At 38.0% G+C, this 26,138-nt stretch overlaps 2 protein-coding genes across 4 annotated transcripts in view; both read left to right on the top strand.

Moving 5' to 3' along the window:
• The window catches only part of flrt1a (fibronectin leucine rich transmembrane protein 1a), a 42,849-nt gene extending 22,519 nt beyond the window's left edge, over positions 1-20,330 (top strand). For 2 of the 3 annotated variants that reach the window (XM_088397996.1, XM_088397997.1), the window contains exons 2-3: positions 7,422-7,646; positions 13,223-17,320. In XM_088397996.1, coding sequence (XP_088254122.1) covers positions 13,307-15,352 — 2,046 coding nt within the window. In that variant the 5' untranslated portion in view covers positions 7,422-7,646; positions 13,223-13,306 and the 3' untranslated portion in view covers positions 15,353-17,320. Of the gene's footprint in view, positions 1-7,421; positions 7,647-13,222; positions 17,321-20,004 lie in introns of those variants that run through there. The other variant, XR_015862963.1, reaches the window with a different exon arrangement.
• A 3,367-nt stretch (positions 20,331-23,697) lies between these two features.
• On the top strand, positions 23,698-26,113 carry zfpl1 (zinc finger protein-like 1). The gene is made up of 8 exons (XM_088398000.1): positions 23,698-23,881; positions 24,045-24,152; positions 24,242-24,353; positions 24,488-24,681; positions 24,818-24,896; positions 25,012-25,185; positions 25,282-25,399; positions 25,473-26,113. Exons 2-8 carry the CDS (start codon positions 24,051-24,053, stop codon positions 25,657-25,659), a joined length of 966 nt encoding a protein of 321 aa, XP_088254126.1. The 5' UTR covers positions 23,698-23,881; positions 24,045-24,050; the 3' UTR covers positions 25,660-26,113.
• The last annotated feature ends 25 nt before the right edge of the window (positions 26,114-26,138 follow it).

Raw genomic sequence — 26,138 nt, 5'->3', positions numbered from 1 at the left:
GTGAACTTGATTTTTTTTTAAATTTAAAAGACTTGTTTTATATAGTTTATTCAAATTTGGCAGGGAAGTTGATTTTTTTTTAACAATTTAAATGTTTTATATAGTTTTTAGATTTATTCAAATTTGGCACGCTTGTGTGGAATTTACAAGACATTTTTATTTTCCACTTTACAGTCGTGATTTTATGTGGCAGTAGTGAGCCACTCACCTGAATTTAGTGAACGTGAGTATGAAATATTGTCAGTCTCCATATGTGCCCTGTTATTAACCAGTGCCCACTTTTTGGCTTTATTCCGTTTTTCTTCCAATCCAAAGTCAGCTGGGATCGACTCCAGCTGCCTGCAGCCCCGAACAGGATAATCAATTTTGAAAAATGCATGGATGGATGTTAATTAATTTTCATCTACTTTGGTATTCTTGCCAATGTACATGCTGCTAATTGTAGACGCTGCTAGTTGCTACAGAGTGGTTGAACAAACACAAGGCTGTAAACAGTTCAACCTTCATGAAGGTCTTTGCTCTACTGAGTGCTATTCTAGTTTACTCAAAGTTTTACAAGCTATAAGGATGCTTGTGAAAAAAAATAAAATACAGAACTGCAATGATCCCTTTTGGATGGTCACCTTGTTCACATTTGATTTTTGCTGGGTTCATAAAATTGGACTCAGGGGACTGTGGATAATCTGAGGGCATCTGAGGATTTTTTCTTTCCTTTTTTTTTTTTCCTCCCTCTGGAAAGTAATGTTTCCCCTTGCTGTCTTTGTTTCTCCTGCTCTCCATTTGTCAAGTCCCACTCGATGTTTCCTGCTCTTTCCTTATTACCACTTGCACTGACTGTAAGGGCAGCCCTTGGGATATGTCAGCATGCAGATCCATTAAATTATTAGACCTCGTTTATTATTAACTCTGTTGCATACGGAACTGCCTGTGAGCTTTTAATATTCATGCAGGATGACTGTTCCCAACAGATGCTAACAGGACCAAGTGGGATCAGATTAATGCAGTCGAGTGAAGAACACGACGAGCAAAGCACATATTTTGACAGCTCGCTTTTTTAATAATTAGTATTACAGGTCAGCATACACACAGTTTAGTGACGTGTTGGGAATGTAGACATGATAATCAATTCTTGGTATGGTCAAAAATTAGTCAGGTGAGGGGATTTAAGGGTGAGTGATTAGTAAAGCATGAACACACACAATAAGAAACAAATCGAGGAATAATGCTGAACATGAAAGACCATGTTTTGTTCTGAAGAAGGCAAAAAAAAAGGGCCATAAAGTGCTAATATAATCTGTCGTGTTCTTGTGCGGCTGTAAATTTGTCATCAAACGAGGCGTCCGGTGAGTCATCCGTAAGATTAGTCTCTTTTTTTCCACAGTTGCTCTGTGCCTCTTTGCTTAATTTCCTCTCTTTCTTTGTCCCCTCCGTGTTGACCTTGTCCCTTTTTCCACCTCGCTCCATTGTCCACATTGCATGCGATGTAAAGCAGTGAGGTGTCCAGCACGTAAATTGCCTGTTTATTTCCAGTCATTGCATCAATTGCCTACGCAAAATTATGACGTGTGTGTTTGTGGAACACAAAAATAATTAAGAGATCTTAGGCATAGACACACACCAGGAGCAGTGAAGCACTGTTTCAGTTCATACTGTACCGTATTTTCCGGACTATAAGGCGCACCTTCAATGAAGGGCCCATTTTAAAACTTTGTCCTTATATAAGCCGCACCGGACGATAAGGCGCACCATTAATGCATCATGTCAGATTTTTAATCCAAATCAAATCATTCTCCATTTTATCTTTTTTATTTCAACTTCAGACGCAACAATTTATAATCACAAAATAGTGATCCATAGTCTTTTTGATTGATGAGTCATAGTCTTCAGCGGGCCACTTATGATTGATTTCATGACACAATGCTTCGGGCCAGTTTAAATTTAGGAATTTGGTCCATATTGAAGGCGCACCGGACTATAAGGCGCACTGTCGGCTTTTGAGAAAATTTTAGGTTTTTAGGTGCGCCTTATAGTCTGGAAAATACGGTACTTGATATGGAGGTTGATGGAGATCAAGATGACAGTTCCGTCTTTGAGGAATAGAGGCGTGTCCATGACAGTCTGCGATGATTAGTGGAGCTTTGTGGGCAGAATTTGTCAAACACAGACAGCCAAGGCCATGAGTGCAACTCTTCAATTTGTCTCATACCAATTCAACCTCAGTGGATGCAATATGCACATTTGCAACATGTGTGATCAAGTTTTGGGGAATTGAATCCTTGGAGAGGCGAACGTGTCTTAGATAAAGAACCTAACAGTTCGTACAGTAATAGTAAAATTTTTATTGTATTTTAAATATTCTTTAATAAAAATAATAATAATAAAAGCTTGATTTCAGAAAATGAGTCCAACCAAAAATACTGTTTTCATATATTTTTTTTAAAGAAATAAAACAATAATTTTCTGAACATTGATGAGCATATTAGATTTGTGCACATAAAATGTCAAAGTAAATCTATGCATTAGAAGAAACTACTTTTAATCAGCCGCTGAAAAGCCAATCAAACTAGCCTAGCTCATTACTGTCAAGAGCAGAGGGCATGAAAAACACGGATGACAGATTTAGTGGCCTCTATCCCCTCTGGGACGCATGCACAGTTTTATGGTAAGGGAAACAATTTATCACAAGGCAATGCATCTGTGCTTAGCTTTTAATTAATGTTCCAAGATGAAGTCTTTTAATAAGCTTATCTTTGGTCTGTCTGTTTTGTTTGTTTCTCATCCCAAAACGCCACTTTTCACAAATTGCATCCTAATCCTTAAAGTATGTATGGAATATTGTAGTTTGGTTATGTCAGCATGGTGAGGTTTGGTATTTGATTTTTTTTTTTTTCTGGGCGGATTGTCGGCTTCCTCCCACGTTCCAAAAACATATTAATGAAAAAGCAGCATTAATTGGCAATATATAGAATTTGCTGTGTTCACACCCACAATGGCGCAAACCTCCCCTTTTGTAAATGTCCCTGGTTTGTGGTCATCTGCAAAATCACAAAAATCTGCTTGTAGAAGATTTGGACTGCAAAATAAAAAAAATCACCTTAACCCTAACCTTAAAATCCTTAAAAAAAAAAACAATCCTTCAAAAAAATGAATTTTTCAAAAGTTCGAAAGTTACATTCTTACATGGTGTTGCTTCAGTTTCATTTGTCTTCTTACTCATCTGTTTTCCCCACAGCTTCTCTATTAACTCTCCACTCTATATTCCTTTCATGTTTACATTAGTTTCACTGGCCAGCTCCTGAGGCTCAGTCCCTGCCAATATTTGTTTGGGTGAGAGCTGCACCCTATTTCCTGTATTTTATCATCTCCCTTGTACCAACTCATTTATTGCCCTCGTTATCTGTATATATTTTTTCCTCTCCTCCCGTCTTGTCCGCCCTGAATGAACAACGTTGAGGATTCAAATAAAAAGATGTAGTGGACAAAGAGCCGATAGCCAGTCGCTGAAAAACAGCAAATTGGACAGTCGTGAATGTGAAAGGACCACATTATAGGAAAACCAAATTCCCAATGATTGATCTAGAAGAAAATTAAAAAGCAGCCATTAAGAATCGAATTAGCATTAGACACATCTTAGTATCTCTTAATTAAGCATGTAAAAGCTTTTTGAGTAGGACAGATACACGTCTCGGTTCGAACAGAGAATGACTTGTCATTGAGATGGGCCTGATGGGAAAAAAAAAAGTCAAAGAATAAGAAAGCCAAAGAAATGTCCAAACTGCTCATAAAAATTTTCACCATCACGTGTCATCTTTGACATTCGCAGACAACGCTGTGCCCTGCCACCTCCGTCACTGAATAGACATTATGTGCTGCCGCATTATAAGTCTGATCACATCACTGACTCTCTGTGCGTGAGAGGAGTGTGCGAGTGTGTGTGTGTGTGTGTGTGTGTGTGTGTGTGTGTGTGTGTGTGTGTGTGTGTCAAATCATCTCAGCATCGCTTTCTGCACATCTATCACTGTAAAATCACAGTGAGCTACAAACCACTTACAGCAGGCGTGAACGTTTGAATCTTTTATGAGGATGTGCTGTAATAACAGACCTGTGCAACAAAATCCTCCGTTTAGACAGCAGGCCATTTAGGAAATACAGATTAGACTGGATCTTGAACATGTAATTCAACAATATTTGATTTCATAACATTGTCATCCGACATGGCTGTAGATCATTAATAGAGCCACGAAGATAGAAATGACAGGTTTGAGTGGGGTCAGGAAAAAAAACTCCAAAGATGGATTTTTGAGTGCCATCAAATCCTGTTTTCAACTGACCCTAGCTAGTGTTTTTCTCAATGTGCTTCAACCTGCTGACATTTTCCTCTTCAAGGTTGCAGTTATGATTTTTGGTATTTTTGTTATATTCTCAGTGAGTACGTAAGTGAAAATATTGGACTTTTTACTTTATTATTCCTTTGGACTCTTTAAGCTTAGTCATTTTATCTATTGAATATTAACAATAAGAAACTTTTTTTTAAATTATTTAGCAAAACATGAGAAAATTGTTTTAGTCTTACAGCAACTACCATAAAAAATAGACATAGTATCTTAATCTTTGTATTGTACGGAATTTTACAGAAGCCAAACAGAGCACTTAACATAAAACACATTATAACGTGGTGTAACAAATATTTTTAGAATTGATTATTCTATCGATTATTCCATCGATTAATCGGATGCAATTCTATCTGCGTTAAAGTGTATTGATTTTTTTCCTGGATTATTTTGGTTTTATTTGGTATTATAATAATCAATAACCTATCTGGCATTGTCTAAATACCCTACAGATTTCTTGGAAATAATTTCACATCAATGTTACCTACCTAATGACTATTCTATGGAGTTTGGCCAGTAATGTGTTTGCTTCCATTTCCTAGAAATGCTCTCGTACATAATTTACAAGCAATAAGTGGTTCGCAGCATGAAATAATGCTGCCTTTAAAACTGAGCCTCGTAAGGGACAATTCTAAAGACACCTCAATCGACAAAGACTGTTATTGCCAATTTAGACTCAAGTGGTCCTTACAAACTCATATCAGAAATACTTTGACCTCTGTGGCTAGTCATTGAGAAGAAATAAATTGTGTAAGTAAGCTGTATCAGGAAAACTACAGATGTGCCCATCATTCCATTAATAGAAAAAAAAAATGCAAATATAAATTCCAAAATCCCATCCTAGAAATGCATGTTAATACAAAACTGTGTCGCCCAAAGTCAGCTGGGATCGTTTCCATTTACTGCGCTTAAGATGACCCTAATAAAAAATGGATAGTTGGATGGTTTGGCAACTCTGTATTAAATGTAAAATACAAATTATGAGCCAGGTGGGATCCAGGTGGGTAGGTGTTAAACACCGCCACCATATGTTGCCCCTTTTTTTTTACTCTGCCCTTCATGCAGAGTTGCCACTTAGGACTAATAATTACAAGTCCAAGGCTACGTGCAAACATGATAGATAATAAATGCTAGCGTAGACGACAACACAAGGATGCTTGGCTATTAAAGCATCAAACATCTCTGATATTACAGTAAATAGTTAGCCATGCATCCTTGATGCCGTGTGGCGGCATCTTCCATAGCCGGGAGGATCCACCTCATGCTGTCCTTACTCACAACCCTCCTTTGACACCATTTTTAAACATGCAGACAGAGCGGGTTCCTTCGGGACTTTATAAGTAATTACTATTCTTACAGTGGAACAAGACGTCACCTGAGATTTCACCATTGTTCAAATAAAATGGCTAAGGATATTTTCGTCTCTGTGAAAAGCATTGTAGCTTTGTTCTTTTTAATCACCAGGAAAAAAAAACAGTAGTAGGAAATTGTTACAGCTCAGAATGGTTTCTCAAAGTTTAACGAAAATGTTTGTGAATGAGATTAAATATGTAAAAAAATCAAAATTTACAGTCAATGTCTGTTAAATTGACTAAAAAAGGAAATCACTGTGATGTCAATATTTAGCGCACCATATTAAGTAACGGTTAGCCTCCACGTTTGGCTCCTTCTAATTCAGTTTAAATTACAATCATCTTCCACCATCTTGGGAAAAAAGTGGCCACACCCACATACCGTACATGCCAGACACACACATGGATGGACAACAAGATCATGTGGATGACAGATTGATGTCCAGATCAAATTATATATTCTCATACTACAAACACGTCTTTATGAGACGCTTGGTTTGGTTTAGTGTGTTGACAGTATTGGAGAAAATTATTTTTTTTTAGAACGGCGGCTATCTTGATGTTTCCCAGTCAGCTTGGATCTGCAGGAACCCAGATGGCAGACAAAGAAGAGTTTGCAGTGAGCTGAGTCGGCACATTTTACACACATCTGCAATTTCAGCTATAACGTTGGGGATTGAGCGCGCCGATGCCATGGTGATTGACGGCTCTTGTTAATGGTAGGATTTCTGGGAGGGGAACAGCAGGTTAGTGTCAAGGTCAATCGGGAAGCGTTTGGCAGAAATCCAATGGGAGATTTCAACAAGAAAATTGGAAACACGCAAACCAGCTTGTGAGTCAGGGTGGTGAATCAAAAGGTCAGTTTGTGTGCGTGCGGTTGTGTTGACAGCACCAAGAATAGGGCTTGTGGTGATATCACTTTGGATTTTTTTTTGCTGCAGATGTACAGCTTCACTACCGTATTTTCCGTACTCTAAGGCGCACCTAAAAACCTCCAATTTTCTCAAAAGCCGACATGCGCCTTATAATCAGGTGCGCCTTATATATGGACCAATATTGAGCCACTACAGTAGGCGTGTCTGAAGTCCAAATGTATATTTTATGTATGGACAAAGTCTTAAAATGGGCCATTCATTGAAGGTGCGCCTTATAATCCGGTGCACCTTATATATGGACAAAGTTTTAAAATGGGCCATTCATTGAAGGTGCACCTTATAATCCGGATGCGCCTTATAGTGCGGAAAATACGGTACATTTTTTTTTTTAGAAGAAATCTTTGAGGGATGTTACATATATTGATACTGTGATTTTGATAGCCGACTCAGAAGTGTTTCTTCAAAAGCATTTTGATAGGACGTTTATAGAGAGGTTTTCATCAACTGAGCAGAGATGAGGGCAGTGTTATTTTTTGATGGGAAATCAAATGAATTTTAAAGTGGTTCAACAGTTTATTTTTATAATTGGTATTAAAAACGCAGAGAAAATGAAATAAACAACCCCCGCTAAGCTTTTTGCAAATACACACGTTTATGTATTTTCAAGTAATCAAAAGTTTAAGACTAAATCATGTAATCCTGCCCAAATAAAAATAAAATCTGTGACATTTTGACACTTGATTTACATTGACGGTCAGCTGTGATCCCCCTTGTGATTTTATCTGTCATCACTTTCTTCACAGAGCGTCCATCTGACATCAGCGGCGGCGTCTCATTGACATAAAAACGGAAAATAAAAAGACTCCAGAGAGCTTCTGCGGCTGATAGCAGCAACACACTTCCGAATAACACCTCGTGTATCACAGTTTATGGACGACGTGTCGACAGAAGCTGGAGAAGATACAGCTGGCACACGTTGAGGAATTGCTCGTGGGGCCAAATGTAGAGCAAATGGAAGAGAAAAAAAGGTATGGTTGTTTTTCTCTCTTAAAATGATAGCAATTGTCTCAAGTGTTGAAAATAGGTTGGACTATTATCTAAAAATGACTTATTAACTCCTTGAGTTAAAAAAATGGTTGGACACAATATTTAACTGAGTAGACTTGCACATATTTTAAAATTAGATTTGTTGGACAATTATTAAATATGTATTAATTTAACAGTATTTTTATTATTGCACGTATATATTTTGCAATTATCTTGTGTAATGTGTACAAAATACAGTAACTAAAATATTGCCACCATAAAGATAGTGTTTTTTTTTTAACTCATTTCCAATCCATGACAATTACTAGTTACAGAATTATCATGAATGTTTAATTTTAAATGAGCTTTTTACATTGACAGGAGAACTGCAAGTGAGTATCAAGGACAATCAGGAAGCTTTTAGCAGAATCCTAATTAGCTATTTCAATGCTAACTAATTTATTATTTGAATGAGAGACACATTTTCAAATCTCCTCTTTATTGTGAGCTAAAATTCCTGAACTATATTGTGTAAAAAAAAAAAAAAGTATTTCACATTTTCAGTCATGCAGTGTTTTGTTCTGTTTTTACAAAAAAAAGAAGAAAAATAGAGTTGTAATGGGGGGAAAAAGGGGCTAAATATATAATAAAGATGTACAGAGAATGCTTCTGTTCAAGCAGATGGTGAGAGTAGTAAACGTTGTTCAACAAGCTTTTTGGAGTTCTCCGAGATCATCAAGTATTCATAGTGCTGATGCATGATTCTTTGCGCTGTGAAGACAAAAAAAAAAAAAAAGCAGGCTGTTTTAACGCCAAAGTGAAACAACAAATGGCAATTTGCGATCTCAGTCGGGGTTCTTGCGTTGTTGCTCTGACAAAGAAAAACAATCATGGAGGGTGATTGTAGCAAAATGGCTTCGACCTCATTTTTAAACCCAGTTAAACCAGTTAGCAGTGATCAATAAAGCTTACTTGTGCACTTGGTGAAACGGTTTTGGTTAAATAAAAAGAAAATAAATATGATTTGAAATCAGTGAAGCAGATTTGCATCATACTTCCTTTGAGCGTGGCTGTGTCACATGATGGCTCATTTTCTTAATCAATTTTCATATTGATGGATGAAAATTATTTTTATTTCTTTTATAAAAATATAAATAATTTTCATCCATCAAATATTTGATCATACAAGATTTGGAAATTTCTGTAAATTTTGTGTTGATTATTTTTTACTATAATTCATTTTTTGGGGGTGAAAGTGAAGTCATGTGATTTCATGGCTATCAAGGTATTAACAAATATACGTATTTTGAGTGCCTAGAAACCGTGCGAGGCAGATTTGAGATTAACCGAAAAAAAACGATGATCACGATAACAATAGAAGTTGCTCGACCCCATGCTGTGAAGCTCCCGATGATCTTTTCTGAGCCCTAAAGATATCTTATGTGTTTATTAATCCACCACACAATCATCTCCAACATTTATGTCACAATGAACATAAACTGCATGCCGCACTTATCTTGAAACAACAAATGTCAATCTCACGCAAAAGAAAATGAACTTCCTGTAAATGTACTTCAATTTATTGATTTAATAACCATGTCATTCATTTTCCAAGTCACATTACGGCTGTCGTTTCAATTTGGATGGCATTTAATTAGACAGAAGATGTTATTTACCAGCATTTATTGTTTCAGTCTCTCAAGAGAGGCCATTTGTTCTCCTTAGGATTTCATTTTGGAAGATATAAAGACTGTTTAAAATGGAATCAAGCAAATGTTGCAATTACAGAGAGTTGACATGCAGACGTTTCTTTGTCCAAACACAATCAATGAGGAAATTATGCAGGGAAATGAACCAAAAACAATTTTTTTGGACTCTTTCAAATGAAACCCAAGTGATAGGCAGATTGGACAAAAAAAAAAAAAAAAACGTTGACATGAGCGCTTTGTACAATTTATTTATGGAGGAGACAAAGAGCGTATGATTGGATGCATCGTCACTCCCATCAGTCAAATATTCCTTCGTCTCAGATTTTGATCAGAATTTGATGATAAAACACAATGAGAAGACTCAAATGTATATAAATAAATGAATAAAGAAATGAATAGATAAATGAATAAATACCTAAATAAATCATCTTTATGGCTATATACTGTTTTGTATTGTTGCTCTTGTGTTGATGACATATTTTATTTTTACACGGCAAAAGTTGAATTGCAATTTTACCAATTAAAGTCGGAAACCTCATGCTCCTTCACGTCCTTTTACCGAATACTACAAATAAAATACAAATCCCATCTTGTAGCGGTGACAACTACAATCTTGTCCTGAAAGATAACTTTACCACAGCATTCTCTCAAAATAGCTTTTTTTTTTCCCTCCCCCCCCTCATCTTAAGAGTAAACAATTTCCTCCAATTTATGTTAGTACAAACAGCAACATTAAAGATGGGCCAAATGTAGACACAGAGGGAGAGTGATCAAAGAGTGAAATATGATTACTGGCAGGAGTGACACATCGCAAGTTTATTTGCAGGTTTGTCTGCCAAACTTGCAGCAAAAAAGGGACCCATAGGGAAGCATCGTAGCCTTTTATTTTGGCTTTACTTGTACAGTTTGTATAAAATCCGCCTCCCACGCCCAGTCAATGTCAAAATAACTCCACTCTTTGTACGCAACTTTCTACAGAGCAACCTGTCTTTTTCTGAGGGATTTACCTGTAATCTGCAGGGAGCCACAAGAATTTTGGGGTAGGGAGAACATTTACTGACGGCAAAGGTTGCAGGGCAATACGTTAAAACATGTCACAGTGCTCTTGAGCTAAATATCAAGTCACTTAAGGGCTCTCGGAGCTGCACGCACACCAACAAGCAACCCCCCCCCCTCCAAAACGCTCATGTGGAGCACTCTATATTTGCTTTTATCCGTTGACCTTTGCCACCGATCTTGAAAGCAATATGTGCCACAGCGAGTTTATGATTATGTAGCTTTTTCAATTTCTTATGAAACCAAATACTATCTCGTACTAACTTTAAGTGGTAAAAGAGTTCTTCAGACCAGTCTCCGATACCGATACTAAGTACCGATACCCAAAAAGCGATGACAGAGGATTTTGATAAAATTCTTCTTACATTCTTATCAGAGTGAAGAGCTACGGTAAGTATATGCTTAAAATATATATATAAAAAAATAAAATATCTATTTAAATAATACAAAAATTTAAAAAAAATATGTAACTATATGCATAAAATATTTACATATGAAAAAATAAATATCAATTTAAATAATACAAAAATTTAAAAAAATTATGATTACAAAAAAAACCTTTTGACATTGTGGGGTTCACAAACGGGGACTGTCAGACAGAAAATGAATGCACAACTCCTAATAATTGAATGTAATGAAAGAAAATGATGACTTTCATCATCCTTACGGGAAGGAAAATGGCAGTTCTCATTTATGCCTTGTTTTCCTAGCGATTTAAAGCCCTTTTCTACCCTACAAGTATAGAACATGATTGCAAAACAGCTTCACTATTGTAGAAAATAACACACCCACATGCACACAAACCAAATGAACAAGCCACGCACGCTCCCCAGGCTTTTTAATGTTCCCCATCTCGGATCTCTTGATTTATTCCTGTCATCACCTTCGCTGTCATGTTTTCTGTCCTCCTTTCCACATGTCCAATCCGTCCATCAACAACAAGATACATAAACATCGCATGTAAGATAAGCTGCGGGCTTGCTCTCATCTTTTCCCTGCCGTCACTTAAGTGGATCTCCCGACCCCTCTGGTCATCTAAAATCTTGTTTGGTCTCTCTGTGGGGGGGTCTTATGGGGAATGAGATTCAAAGGTCCTCACTTTCTGTCACTCTCTCCATCTTGGCCTTTTTACTAATTTGTAAATTGATCCAGTCTTGGGTCTGCGTATCGGGTCGGGGGGGTTGTCCTGCGTCCTGTATTCTCCCTGAGGCGACTGTCTGTCTGCTAAGCACATTAGCCCACATCTCCGGCTGCTTTGCTCCCCCATGTGCATGGAACTGAAATGTAGACAGGATCTGCTCATTGTCCACATATGGGTCATTGTCCACAAATTCATCATGCATGGCCAAGCTATCATTCAAGTGCTTTTGAACCACAAACATCCATAGGTTGCAATCACAAAGAACTGCCAAGTGCATTCTCAGCGAAAAAATATAAGCGGTAAAATAAAAAATATATTTATTTTGGGGAACGTATAATCCGAGAATTACTGTTCAGTCCTTACAGCACCCTTACTCATCTTTTTACTTTGTTATATCTCACAACAACAGCACTGCTCCTCGCAAAAAGCGGAGTGTGCTTTTATAGTCTGGGCGAAGTGGTTGAAGGAAAAAGAAAAAAAAAAAATGATGAGCTCCTTGGAGACCCCATCTCATCTTCTCAAATAAGATATGAATTGGCAAAGAGGTTTTGTCTGTAACCATCTCATCATGGAACTTTAAAAATAGCAATGCCGACTCAGCGTTGCATAAATTTGCATCTTTCAGAAAGGAATCACAGTCTGTCAACTTTGTCAATTTTTATATTTTGATTGAGCAATATATTAGAAATGCCTCTAAAATCTTCAATGATCTAATGAAGTGTCTAAATTGATTGATTGATTGATTTATTTACTTTCAACTGTCATGAAAATGTCATTTATTCTGTGTTCCGCCCACACAGAATATCCACATTCACTTCACACAGCTAAAATATTTCATTATACATACTTTTTAAAAGTGACACTTCATTATACAGCCTTTTTTTTTTCAATCAGAAATAGCCCACGGCTCACCTAAATGATGAAATTAAACTGCTGTGCATTGTCTTGCTTCTTGATAATGAAAAATGCCTTGAGCTCTGTCTGGCTAATGGAACCATCTGCTACCAACTCCTGGAGACTCTCAAGATCTCTTAAATAATTTAGAGTATTCTTAAGTCTTCATATCTATCAACATAGGGAACGTATTTCTAAATGTAGAACTGAATTTGTCAATTTGAGTTTTAAGACTTTGCTACTCACTATGCTTTGCACATTCGGTGGAATATAAAATACAAGAGGAAGTCCAATCCTGTCAAGATCACTTAAATAAATAAAAAAAAAAAAGGAGCCTTTGCAGTAAATTTAAATTTGATGGTTTGGCTTCATTCCGGGACCGGTTTTCTCTTGAGTGTACTCAAGAGAGCCTTGGTAAGGGAAAGTTACAAGAACAAAAACAACACTGACATGACAATGATTAGGTCTGATACAACATGGAAGAGAAGAAGTAGGAATGGAATCATAAAAAAAGATAGACGATGAAAGGTAATCAGGTTAATCAATATAGGTGGAAGGTAATCCGATGTTATAGTGTAGCAAGACTAACAGCTAATCTCCATTTTTATGGAAAATGATTATCAACTGTGCCGTTATCTTCACGTTAATCATTGGCCAGATGTTTGATAAAATGAACAATGGTGTTATAATATTACAAATTATTTCTCACTATTTTAGATCTTCTAGATATCGTTTGGTTTATTCCATCATGGCTAAGTGTAATTTCTTTGTCTTTCAGGGTGGAGGTAACTGGATTCCAGCTCACCGCAGCAATTTGAAGCTTAAAAAAAAGACCAGAACAAAAATCCCATTATTCACCATAATGGCGATTTTAGGTATTGCGAAATTGAAGGCTCCACTGCCATCACTTTTATTTCGTTTGACAATGTGCGTGTGTGTTTTTGAGTTGACCACGGCCTCAATCCAAGGGTACATTGGAGAAAAAGACCCGATATGCCCAAATGTGTGTCGATGTGATGAAGACTTTATCTACTGTAACGATCGTGGCCTGAGCTCCATCCCTTCACTGCCTGCTTCTGCATCTGTCCTATACCTTCAAAACAACCAGATCAATAACCCAGGCCTTCCCACTTCCTTGGAACGCCAGCTCACCGTACGTGTCGTCTACCTCTATGATAACGAACTGGATGAATTCCCCGTGCACTTGCCACCATCGGTCCGTGAGCTTCATTTGCAAGACAATAACATCCGCACCATTCCTCGTAGTGCTCTGGCTCGGATGCCCCTTCTGGAGAAGCTCCACTTGGACGACAACTCTATTTCCACAGTCAGCATCGAGGACCAGGCCTTTGCGGACAACCCACGATTGCGCCTTCTTTTCCTTTCACGGAATCATCTGTCTAGCATCCCCTCAGGTTTGCCCGCATCTCTGGAAGAACTGCGTCTGGATGACAACCGGATCTCCACTATCCCCACACATGCCTTCCGTGGTCTCGGCTCACTTCGATGTCTTGTTTTGGATGGGAATCTTTTGGCCAATCAACGCATTGCTGATGACACATTCTCACGTCTCTCTAACTTGACAGAGTTGTCGTTAGTACGTAATTCCCTCCAGACCCCGCCTGTCAACCTTCCTAGTGCCCATCTCCAACGCTTGTCCCTTCAAGAGAATGCCCTGATTCACATGCCTCGCGGTTCTTTGGATGGCATGCACAGGCTGCAAAGACTGGACCTCTCTGGAAATAACCTCACGACCCTACCGCGTGGACTCTTCAAGGACCTGGACAACTTAGGTCAGCTTCTGGTACGAGGTAATCCTTGGCACTGTGGCTGTAACCTGCGTTGGCTTTATGATTGGTTACATGCCCGTGGTAACGCAATCACAGTGAGAGGTCTCACCTGTCATGGGCCTGAAAGGGTACGAGACATGGCCTTGAAAGACCTAACATCTGAGATGGAGGAATGTGAAGTGGTGAGGACAGCTGGGACTAAAGACAGAGCAGGTCTTGGTGGAGGAGACACTTCTACCACCAATACACCCCCTCAAGGGTCTCTCTTTACCCTGCGGTCAAAGAGACCTGGTTTAGGACTTCCTGACTCTGGCTTGGACTACACGCTCAGTAGCAGTGGTGTCGGAAAGAGTCTGGCTCTCAACGTTAAGCCTCTCTCTCATAATAGCGTCCGTGTTACCTGGAGCGTAGCACAGCCGAGTTCGTCCTTTCGACTCAGTTGGCTCCGACTAGGTATCGGTAATGCCATGGGGTCGATCACTGAGACCTTGGTCCGGGGCGATCGTCGGGAATATCTGCTTACCTCCTTGCAACCGCGCTCCAGCTACATCATCTGCATGGTGCCCATGCCTGCCAGCTCAGAGAATAAAGTTGGGGTTTCAGGAGACGCTGAGGCTGAAGAAGCTCAAGTATGTGCAAAAGCTGAAACATCTGATCCTAGTCCTTTAGAGGAAGACGAAGATAATAACTCACAACCTATGACGGTCCTACCGCTGACTGGAATTATTGGTGGAGCAACTGCCATTGTATCTTTGGCTCTTATTTTTGCCATCTTTTGCTGGTATGGTCACAGGAGTGGTCACTTATGTTCCCGAGATCATTACACCCGGAACAGCTCCCGCAAAAGCAAGAATTACGACGACTACATCGAGTCAGGCACCAAGAAAGACAATACCATACTAGAGATCCGTGGTCCGGGATTACAGATGACACCGATGGCGGCTTGCCAGCCCATGCAACCTAAACCCCTACAAGAGGATTACATCATTCATACCATATTCCCATCGAATGGCACCGGCCTGTACAAAGGTTCCAATCATATGTCGAATGCAAGGCAAAGCATCAACAGAGGCTATAGAGAAGGAGGAATTCCAGATATAGACTATTGTTACACATGATGTACTGTACTGTACCAGATCCTGACCACGGAATGGTTGGGAAACTGTATCAGATGCACAATATTCCTTCACATGGACACTTCAGAAGCACCCTTCTGTGCCTTTGACTTCTGGTCTCCCATTCCATATTACCTGTGGTTTTCTGCACTAAGAGTACAGTGTATGATTATCTGGACCTGAAACTGTGTGGGAACAATTCACCGCAGGGAGCAGACGAAATAACCAGTGGACCATTTCGTTACATCTTAAGAATGGCTCGTGTTACTGTGGATGGTCCCTCTCTGTGATATGTAAGCTAAGAATGTATACACTGTGGAAAGATTGGACGAACTTTTTGGTTCTCAATCAGGAGCCGCTAAATGGAAGTTGTGATGAACAGACATTTCCGATTCTCATCCCCATCTGTTATGAAATTTGATCAAATCATTATTCCAAACGCCTCAATTCTATCATTGTGCCCTACAAGCTATTCTAGGAAAAAGGGCTTTGTAAAGCTGTGAATTGTTCAAATTCAAAAATGAAATAACCACTTGTCTTAAAGTAAAGCTTTTTCAGTTTGGGGCTGGTTGGAGGTCTTCACCGGATATCAACCTTGGTTAAAACTCGGATCATTCATACTCAAGCGTGTTGCCCTAAGATGCAACATTAATGTGTAGATAATTAAATTTGGTATTGATTATGTGTTCTTTGCTTTTAAACTATTGGCTTTTGGCTATCATGTCATGCTGCACCGTTTTTAATTTATTTTGTTGCATATGTTTTGTGTTTTTATGTGTACACTGAAATGTTTTTTAACTCTTCACCCTCATATTTGTCTCTATTTATGAAAAACACTTTTAAAAAATTGTTTTATCTAAATAGAAAAACCCAGCCGCCGGGTTTCTACAATATATGTATTTTTCAATAAGACCACATGCAAATTACACCTCAAGGCAGCAAACCCCAATTTGGCATTTGTGGAATTCTGATGATTACAGTTCGCTTGTTGACAACTATATTCTGGAAGTAAAGTAAAAAAAAATATATTGGAAGCTTCCTTTGTGAAACAAATCCTTGGGGAAATGGGATAAAAAAAAAAGTGGCATCTCACTCTCCAAGCTACGAGCGAACGACTCGTGGAGTCGTTCAAAGACGGGGTGATGAAAAAGGTTTATTGCTGTTTGTTTTTTGGATGGTAAAAGACTCATTCTGACATTTTTATTACCTAGTGGCACTGAAAATGTATTAGCACTTAGGAATGAAGAGGAATAAATGTAATGAGAGACACGCTAGCGGGTAAAGTTACTTCTCAAGGCACTGACAAAAGACAGAATTGATCGCTTTGTCATGATCAAATTCACACATGCATCAATATGGTTGTCATTCACAAATAGCTGCGAATTGGGCCTTGGGCTTCATGTTGTTTACTTCCAAAGGGGAAACCAATTGTGCTTCCTTGATTGTTTGCTCTGCCACAGTTTTCATGTCGGAGTCATTTTCTTGCACCCAAAAATTAGAAATAGCAGCAAATCATGATTCTATTTAAAAGATTGTTGATCAATATTCTGTCATTGCTATTTTGCAGTCATAATGAACTTGAGATGTGCATACTAATCAATTTATTGTTTAGCAGAGCTGCCGTTGATTCAGTCTAAAAAATTTTATGGTGTAAACAAGAAAAATGCGGGAATGTGAGTTGCAGCATTCTCACGTCCTCCGGGTAGCATTTGTCAATACGAGACTGGAAAAAACATTCGGCGGGAGCGATTCTATTATATAGTCGAATTAATTAAAAATTGATTACCCCAAATAGTCAATACAAAAAATGTCATTCCCTCATACATTCCTTCTCAGCATTTGTATAAATATGGCTACAACCACACAATATTTTTTTCACTGAAATTATCGAAAGGTAAAGGGTGCCATAAATTTGTGTCAAATGGATTTGTGTGAAATCAGATGGAATGAATAAAGGGTTTATAAATCTTATTGTTGAAAGCTGGCATTTTACTTCATGACAAAGGAATTTTGCAAAATGAAAACAACATACTGGAATGAACTAGTGGCAACACGAGTCAAACTCATTTTGCACAGGCAGTGTGAGACTCCTAAATTCAAATAAAGAATTTAAATTAAAGCATTTCTGTGGTTGTGGGGGGGATAGTTTCCAACTATCTTTTGTTAATTTGAAGTTGGTTGGAAAATAATTGTGCTTAGACAGCAAATCAAAGTAAACACAATTGTATTACGCGGAGCAAAATCCAATGCAAATCCAAATTTCAATTACGTATGGATGTTGTGTAAAACGTAAATAAAAACAGAACTCAATGTTTAGCAAATCCTTCTCAATTGATATTTAATTGAATTAAAAAAAATAAAAATTACATTAGGTATTTATATATATTAGAGTGAAGAACTGTGTTAACTGACATCTGTTTTCATTCAAAATTAGAAATTGCAAATAAACAGTTTGAAGATTAAATATCATATTCAGTTGAATACAAGTTAAAAAGGAATTGCAAGTATTCTGTTTTTATTACTGATACATAGTTATGCGCAAACATTTTCTTTCTCTTTGTGAATTGAATGCAAACTATTTGTCATTTCCTGACTGAGCATATAATCGACAGCGGATATATTTTCTTCTCTGTACACTCAATTATTGTACTGTAATGAGAAATTGGTGTCATCTCTACCTGTGTCACATGACTTTTATTCCGATATATTTGGCTTGGATAAACGACTCTCCGGTTATTACTCTTAAAAGCATCCAAGTAAGCCACAAATTAAGATCTTAAGACCAATAAAATGTCCCCAAAGTGCTTCTGACATTTCTTGTCCACCCGAAAGTCTCATTATAGGTGTGAGAGAAGTGCGAGAATCAACCGGAACATTCTAAACACTTTGTAATGGCAGCATCATTCCCCAGGCGCCACAAGTTAATTGGATTGCTGCTATGCGTCCCAACCAAATACAAATTCATTACAGGGTATTGAAAAATAATTGCTTATCAATAATCTTTGAATGTTTCCCCTCAATAAAGCAGATGGATTACATCGACGTGGAAGTACACGACATGGGGGAAAAATCTTTGGATATACCGGACTCAATCAATCATCAATTAGGGGTTAGACTATTATTTTTGTTCCTCTGACATTTTGGACAACTTTAAAAAAATAATAAAATGGTGGAAAAGGGGTCTCTTCTTGTATGATGGTACCCGAGTGTATGACATGATTGATGAGTTTGTCAGCGGTCATCAAACATCTTTGGATGAGCAATTACTGTACAGAGATTGACCCGACACACACACACACCAATACACTCCGGCATACTTCATACCTGCAAAGCTGGAAGCAATCTTTTAGCTATGAAAAAAATAGATGGATTAAAATAGTTTTTAGTAAAGCATGTTAATCCTTTGCCTTTTTCTAGTGGCATTGCTTAATACAGAAAAAAATAAGACTTCAATGGAGGTTTAAGGGTGCAAAAAAAAAAGTTTGTCCTTATAGTGTGCCGTTTGTTCGACAACGACATTATCGTTGAACACTTTTTATACTCTCAGACAGAGATGGAAGAACATCCTTGCCAAAGTCAATCACAGGACATCTTAAGTGACTGTGACCTGAAGGTTGGGTAGTAACCTAATTCTGGCCACACTACCGGACGATTTAAGACTGTCCCTTATAAATCTTATTGTACTGTGAGGCGGGGGAAGAAAAAATATATATGGGATATTAAAAATGATGTCAGTTGAAATCAGGCCAAAAGAGGATATTGCACAGAAAAGGATAATGGAGATCCGATTGGCCTGCTATATCCACAAAGTACAATTGAATTTTTTTTTTTTGTCCAAACTACACATAATCTACTGCAGCTCAAATCACTTGTCATATAATAAGTTAAATTCTGATTCTTAAATTGCAAAGACTGAAACGCTACAAGGTTGTGTGTAGCGAATAGTTATTTTAAAATTGGATCAAGGGAGAAGAAATGTTTTAAGGGGTCTTGGATAGTAAAAGCATTGCGCAACACTCATTTGATAATACTGCAGTAATTCAGTTACTGGGAAATTGGAACGTGGCCTGCAAAGGATGGAGGCAAGTGATTACACAGCATGTTTTGTATGGTATGTAATTTTGAGTTTCGTCTATGAAAGCAAAAGGTCTACTTAAATGTTTAATAGTGAATCATTACGCAATAATTTTATTCTACTCTTTGCCAGGCATAGGAAGTGGGTCATCTCATGAATAACAAAAATTGGCGTATAATTTTTTTCCCATTACAATACATTGATTTTTATTTTTTTTTAAGAAATAATTTCATAGGATATGTCACTTCTGTGTAAATTAATACAAGCTGAGGGATGAAAAAAAAAGATGCTTATTTTAGGTTAAATCATTAAAACGATTTTAAATTTTTGTAATACTGTCTTCCTTGTTTATTTTTCGTTCTGTCCTTTAGCGGTACATCAGATTTTTCTATTCATTTGTTCTCTGCGCAATCATAATTGTCACTTTTTAATAGTCAAAAACTCCAGCATTAATTTCATTTGCCGGCATGTGGTCATTCTTTTCAGAAACTATTTTAGTTTGCCAATACAATATCGTTTTATGGCAAACATTTTGTCATTTTATAGCAATGTAGAATTGCATCTTTTATGTTGTTTGCAGGTTGAAATGTCCTTGCAGGCATCAGCCCAGCTGTTACCGTAATTGTGCTTCCCATAATCTCGCTATTCCCTGCACAGGTATAAATATTTTTTCCATCTGCCTCATTATATACATTATATGCTGTGCACACAAGCATTTGCTTTACATAAATGGCTCTGTAGTGGCTGACAAATTGTGTGTGCACTTTAGTGGGGAGAATGAACGATAGTCTCATTAGCAATGTGCTGAACTGTTTTTTTTTTTTTAACATTAAAAAATGGACACTTATTTTATTGGATATATTGAAGAGTTCCTGTAATTCATCAAGTGTAGAAAGGGATTGACAAGAATCAGGAGGAATTTATAAAAGATTTGAAAGCTTTTGACAAGATTAAAAATATCTCCTTTATCATCATGAAAATGTATTTGTGGCTTTTTCTCCCCACAGTCTTTCTTCTCACCTTCTCTTTCTATTCACGACGGAAGGAGAAATATTCCTACAGCGAGTAGGCTAATCCGCTTTTGCTTTGCTATGTTATTTGTTGTTCAGTAAAATGGAGGTGACACTTCAAAATGTTGTTTACCGATTTAAAAACGACGCCTGGAGTCACATTTTTTTTATTGCAGCGAGTTGGTAGGTGTGCAATTGTCCAGTCCGATCTTGTTAAGCCGCTTCGCTCACTATGTGGTTCACTGGACTATTCTGCTTTCTTCTTTATTTTAGAAATGGGCTACTAGTTTCCAAACAGTTTCTATCAGTTATTTCCCTGAACGAATCTTTTAAATTTGCATTTTATTTGACTTCAGTCAACTGTTCAACTGTTTTGTTTTTGGTTTTGGTTTTGTTTTGTTTTGTTTTGTTTTTCGGGTTGGTTTGGGTTGGTTTGGTTTGGGTTGGTTTTGGTTGGTTTTGGTTTTTTTTCATTTCAGGCAATTCTCACCTTCATAAAAACCTTTTCTGCTACCTCAAAGCCCGAAAAACAACTAACTGTCCTTGAAGCATTCCCGCAGTGTATAGTTTATGTTACATTATTTTAGCAATCAATTACAAGCGGGATGGCGAGCATTCTGCCCAAGGTTCCCAATAATTCTTTGACATCGTCATAAGAAGCCTTGTGGCATTCCCAAGGAGGATCTTGGCGCGTTGGGAGTGTTGATTTAATGTGTAGATTTGCTGTCTCGTAAATCGAGGCCTCTTGAAACTTTAACGGTGATTACATGCAAGCCATCGAAGTAATAACAGTCCAGAGCATGGATAGGGGTTGGACTCTTCCATTTATGAAGGTTGGCAAATTCTCCTCTCTGGTATTGTGTTTCATGTTTTTGCAAAAATAAAGCATGGCCTGGATTCTTTAGTTGTTCAGAAATAATCAAATGAATAGTTGCTTTAAAAAAGTGTGCATGTTGCCGTTCATTGAGCAAAATGACTCGGCCCCGATGTCTAAGTGCATCAGACCTCTCCTGTCTTTTATAAGATTACGGGCTAGAAAATTAAATAGAAGCATGTGAAAAGGTTGGGAGGGCTGCAAGACAGGGCTAAGGTAATGTCACAGTTTCGGATCTTTATTGGGAGAGGCACAAATTCGTGTGCCGTGCACAACCACATGTACACACATACACACAATTGCCTGTATTGATTAGTTGCAAAAAAACAGTTGAGGTCAGCAGACTGAATTTCTTTGTCTCTGTCTCTCGCATTCCATTTGTCTCTGTCTGATTCGATACTCGACTTGCCCCATCAGGGGGTCTCGCTTTATACACATGTGCAGCCCACCTCCCCAGGCCTGCTCTTAACACACGGTAGTTTCCTTAAGTCTTTCATTGACACACACCCGATCAATCAGTCAATTTAGTTTCATTCCAAGAGAAACCTGATGGATCTGCTTTTGTCCTGATAAAGTTTGCTGTGGCAAATCAGACAATATGCTTCTGACCACAGATTTGTTTGAGGTTCTTTTTAATTGCACCACATATTTTGCGCGTAAAGAAAATTATCTTGTGTCAAATATTTATCACAGCAAAGCTTGAATAAATAGAATAAAAAGTCTATTTTGACAAAATAGGTTGTTAGGGTTGTCTTCTGTCGTTCCCTTTGAAAGCAAATACATTTGTGAAAACTAACATAGCTAGACAACATCAGCCCCGGGTGAGTATTTTAAAAGACATTTTAAAAAAATCTATCAATATGTCATAGTGCCATAGCACATTATTTTTATTGTCAACACTACTTCGGATTTCAAGCAAGCTTGGATCTGAGCCTAGCAGATAGAGCTGATGACTGATCGATAACAGCCAGACCAATCAGTCATTGCACCCCCTACCTCCCCCCACCTCCGCCACCCCGGCCCAACCCGACAACCTCTCTGATCACTCCCAACTGCCATAGCCGCAAGGCTCATTTGTCCTCCAGTGCAGGTGTCATTTGTCTTCACATTTGCTTTCCATCTGATAGTTCAAGTGCTTTCCAGATGCCCTTTGCATGTGTCTTTACAATTGTCACTGATTTATGCGTCCTTGACGACGCTTTCAATTCATGCTCATCTGGGCTCAGATTAAAAAAAAAAAAAATCAATTTAATTACTTTAGATGGTTTTTCAGTGCAGGTGAAAATATGTGTTTATGAATTCTTCATTTTGAATAAATGTAAAAGTGCGTGTTGACATATGACAAGGAATATTTTGGTGCAATTCAGATTTTTTTTTTTTTTTTTTAATTTATAATGGTTGTCATTGTCTAAGTGTGATTGTCCCTCCTCTTTTAGAGCAGCAGCTTTGAATTATTATAACACCCCAGGTGTCTATCAGGGATGGCCAGTCGTTTTATGACCATCATTTCCTCCACTTACAATCCTTCACTATTTCATTCCCCCTCATTTGCATTTACATTTTGGACATTTGACAGCCACGGGTCTCTGGAGTGACTAGAAATGTTGCTTCTTATCACAATCTCATTGGTTTAAATGAACATACGCGTTCAGCAAAGATCAAATCGTTTTAGAGGTGAGATAACCATAAGAAAATGAAATTTTACAGCCCAGAAAAATTTGTTCTTCAACCTCAGTTATGTCTGCAAATGCAATCAAGTGGATTAATTAACTTGAATGAATTACCAGTTTAAAAAAAGTTTAAGCATCACCATAGTAACGTTGTCATGACAATGTTTTGGGAGTAAAAGAAACTCTCAGAATAAAACCAGGATGCATATCCCTATTTGTTCAGGCCAGTCTCGTGTTGGTGAATCAGTATGTACGCCACCTGCTGACGAAACCCCCAAAATGCAACTGGACCGTGCAGGGCTGCACAGAGATGTTTGGCATCTAAATGCATTGTTTTCATTTTGTGTAATAGGCAATTTTTAGATATCTCCCGGGTTTTTTTCCCATCAAAATACAGCATTACTACAGTATTATTCATCTATTTTGTTTTATTAAAAAATAGATTGTATCATCAGTTAACCGTTCTCTGCTTTATTATTACAGCACAAGAGACATATAGGTGATTTTTTTTATCTGTCAAGGGATTACAATATAACAGAACGGTCAGTATGTCTGACACACAGGATTACCACTAAATTATTAGATTAATAAGTGAGTTTCGTCTTGCTTTTCAAACTACAAAGAAAATCAAATTAAAAAAAAGAAATAACCTAATTTGACGCACTGTACACTCCACGGCAATAGATGGCGCCCGTTCATGAGATGAGAGACAGGAAGTGCGTGGCTGCAAGCGGAAGAGACGTGGCACATAAACAGAAGCAGGAAGAAACCAGCTACACAAGTCAACTCATGACAGCTTCCACCCGAAATATTACTCCATCAAAATTCCCACATAGAACAGGGTTTATGTCATCTTTACAACATTCCCTAAAGCCACCGGGACTTGATTAAAGTCTATGACAGGTAAGGTTGGCGTTAGCGTGTCAACATTTGGATTGCTAGCATAATTAGCATGCTAACCATACTCTGATGAGCCACCCTAAATGTCGCATTCTGTCACGTTGGATACATGTAACTCTAAAACGAGTAAACGCTGGTAAAGATAGTTTTTTTTTTTTATCCACAGGAGGCTATGGGGCTCTGCAAGTGTCCAAAGAGGAAGGTGACCAATTTATTCTGCTTTGAGCATCGTGTCAATGTTTGTGAACATTGCCTTGTCTCCAACCACAACAAGGTCAGTGGGAGAAAACCAAAAGGATGCATGATCATTTCTTTATTTATAATCACGATTAAATCATTCACTTTTTCCTGTGCTCCCTTTAGTGTATCGTACAATCATATCTGCAATGGCTTCAGGACAGTGATTATAACCCAAACTGTACTTTGTGCAATAATCCACTGATTGCTGAAGACACCATCAGACTTATCTGCTATGGTGAGATTTCCGTCTTCTTCTATTCAGCTCTATTACATTATATTGCACTGACCAAAATCCCAATTCATATTATGTTCCACCAATATCAAGTATTTCAATTGATCTGAGCCAGCGATGCTTTGATTGATTTTCAGATGTTTTTCACTGGACTTGTCTTAACAATTTGGCCTCCCGCCTGCCCCTCCATACGGCTCCAGCAGGATACCAGTGTCCCAGCTGTCAGGGTCCAGTGTTCCCCCCCTCCAACCTAGCCAGCCCGGTTGCCGATGTGCTTAAAGAGCAACTGTCATCTGTTAACTGGGCTAGGGCGGGTTTAGGGTTGCCACTGGTAAGGAGTGGTAACTTAAATGTGAATGAGTTTTCAAAATGTACATTCATGTGACACTTCATTAGGAATACCTTGGAATAAAATCCTCACCGTTAATGATAAAACCCTTAACATACATTTGCATGTTCAAATCCAGATTTACGACCCAGTCGATACCCTTCAGGAGGTCTCGGCTAATGATGTTACAGACTACACTGACTGGTCGTCATTTAATGGTGAGTCGAAATGTTTACGCCTCTTTATATCTTTGTGTAATTGTTTTTGCGGTTTTAATTTCATGGTCAAAACAAAGCCGATAGCTCGTTTTTCTTTCTTTCTTTGGGGTTACAGCACAAGAAGAGAGTCACAGTTACCACAGCCGCTCCTACAATGCCAGTCTCAACCAAGCGCCAAATAATGCTTCATCTCCAGAAGAGGACAACTTGGGGAATGTGGATCCAAATAACAGAGATCACTCTATTGTCAACTTTCCAGATGAGACTACATGCGTTACAATTCACGCAGGTAAAGACTTTGCCGAGTGGCTGTAACCGTTTTATTTTGAAGGGTGTAAAATTGGTTTCATCCTGCAAATCTGGGCAATTAATACAAAATATTCAGGGTCATCGCCAAGAAAGATCTACGACACGAGGGACAACAGCTCTAACAGACAGATGGATTTTGATGATGATAAGTACAGACGACGACCAACGTTGAGCTGGTTTGCACAAATTCTCAAGTAAGTCATATATTTCTAGAATTTTATAAATTATAATTGATGTTTAACAAACACTCGGCTGATTTTCTTTCAGGAATTGTACGGGCTCAAAGCGAACGGCTCTGTCTTGGAAACAGCGGGTCTTCATGTTCATTTTGGTTGGTGTAGTGGGATTCTTTACTTTGATTATCATCATGGCGAAACTTGGACGTGCCTCTGCTGGTTTAGACCCAAATTTAGATCCTCTTTTAAATCCACACATCCGTGTGGGCAAAAACTGAAATCAGGCATTGATTACTTATTTTTACCCACCTCCGCACCGCATTTATACTGTAATGTGTAGGAAAAAAACAATATTGGCACGCTAGTACATAAATTGGCCGCTAGAGGGAGACATTTACCCACCAGGAACTGGGACCATCTCACAAAGCGTTCTTTCCATGAACGACCAACAAAGTTGTATTCTAATAAACAGGTCTAATGGGGAGAATATTTATATCAACCAGTTGGCAAACATTTAAAAACTAAATTGTTGAATCCTTCACTATGATGTTTATAGTTGTGAATGTAAAAATGGCTTCCACATTAATTGCAAAATGCAGTCATACCTAATTATTAACACGTGTTTGTTTTCTTTTGAAATTGAGTGCTTTTAGATATATTATTTATGTTAATCTGTTGGTTTGGGGTCCTTTTTGATTATACATTAAATGGGAATACTACAGAATTTCATAATTGTGGTGCTTATTCATGAAATAAT

Source organism: Syngnathus floridae, chromosome 15 (assembly GCF_059516105.1).
Source record: "Syngnathus floridae isolate MCC-2025c chromosome 15, RoL_Sflo_1.0, whole genome shotgun sequence".
In the NCBI taxonomy this organism is placed as follows: domain Eukaryota; kingdom Metazoa; phylum Chordata; class Actinopteri; order Syngnathiformes; family Syngnathidae; genus Syngnathus; species Syngnathus floridae.
Note: the sequence above shows the minus strand (reverse complement) of the source record. Positions and strands in the feature narration are given on the sequence as shown.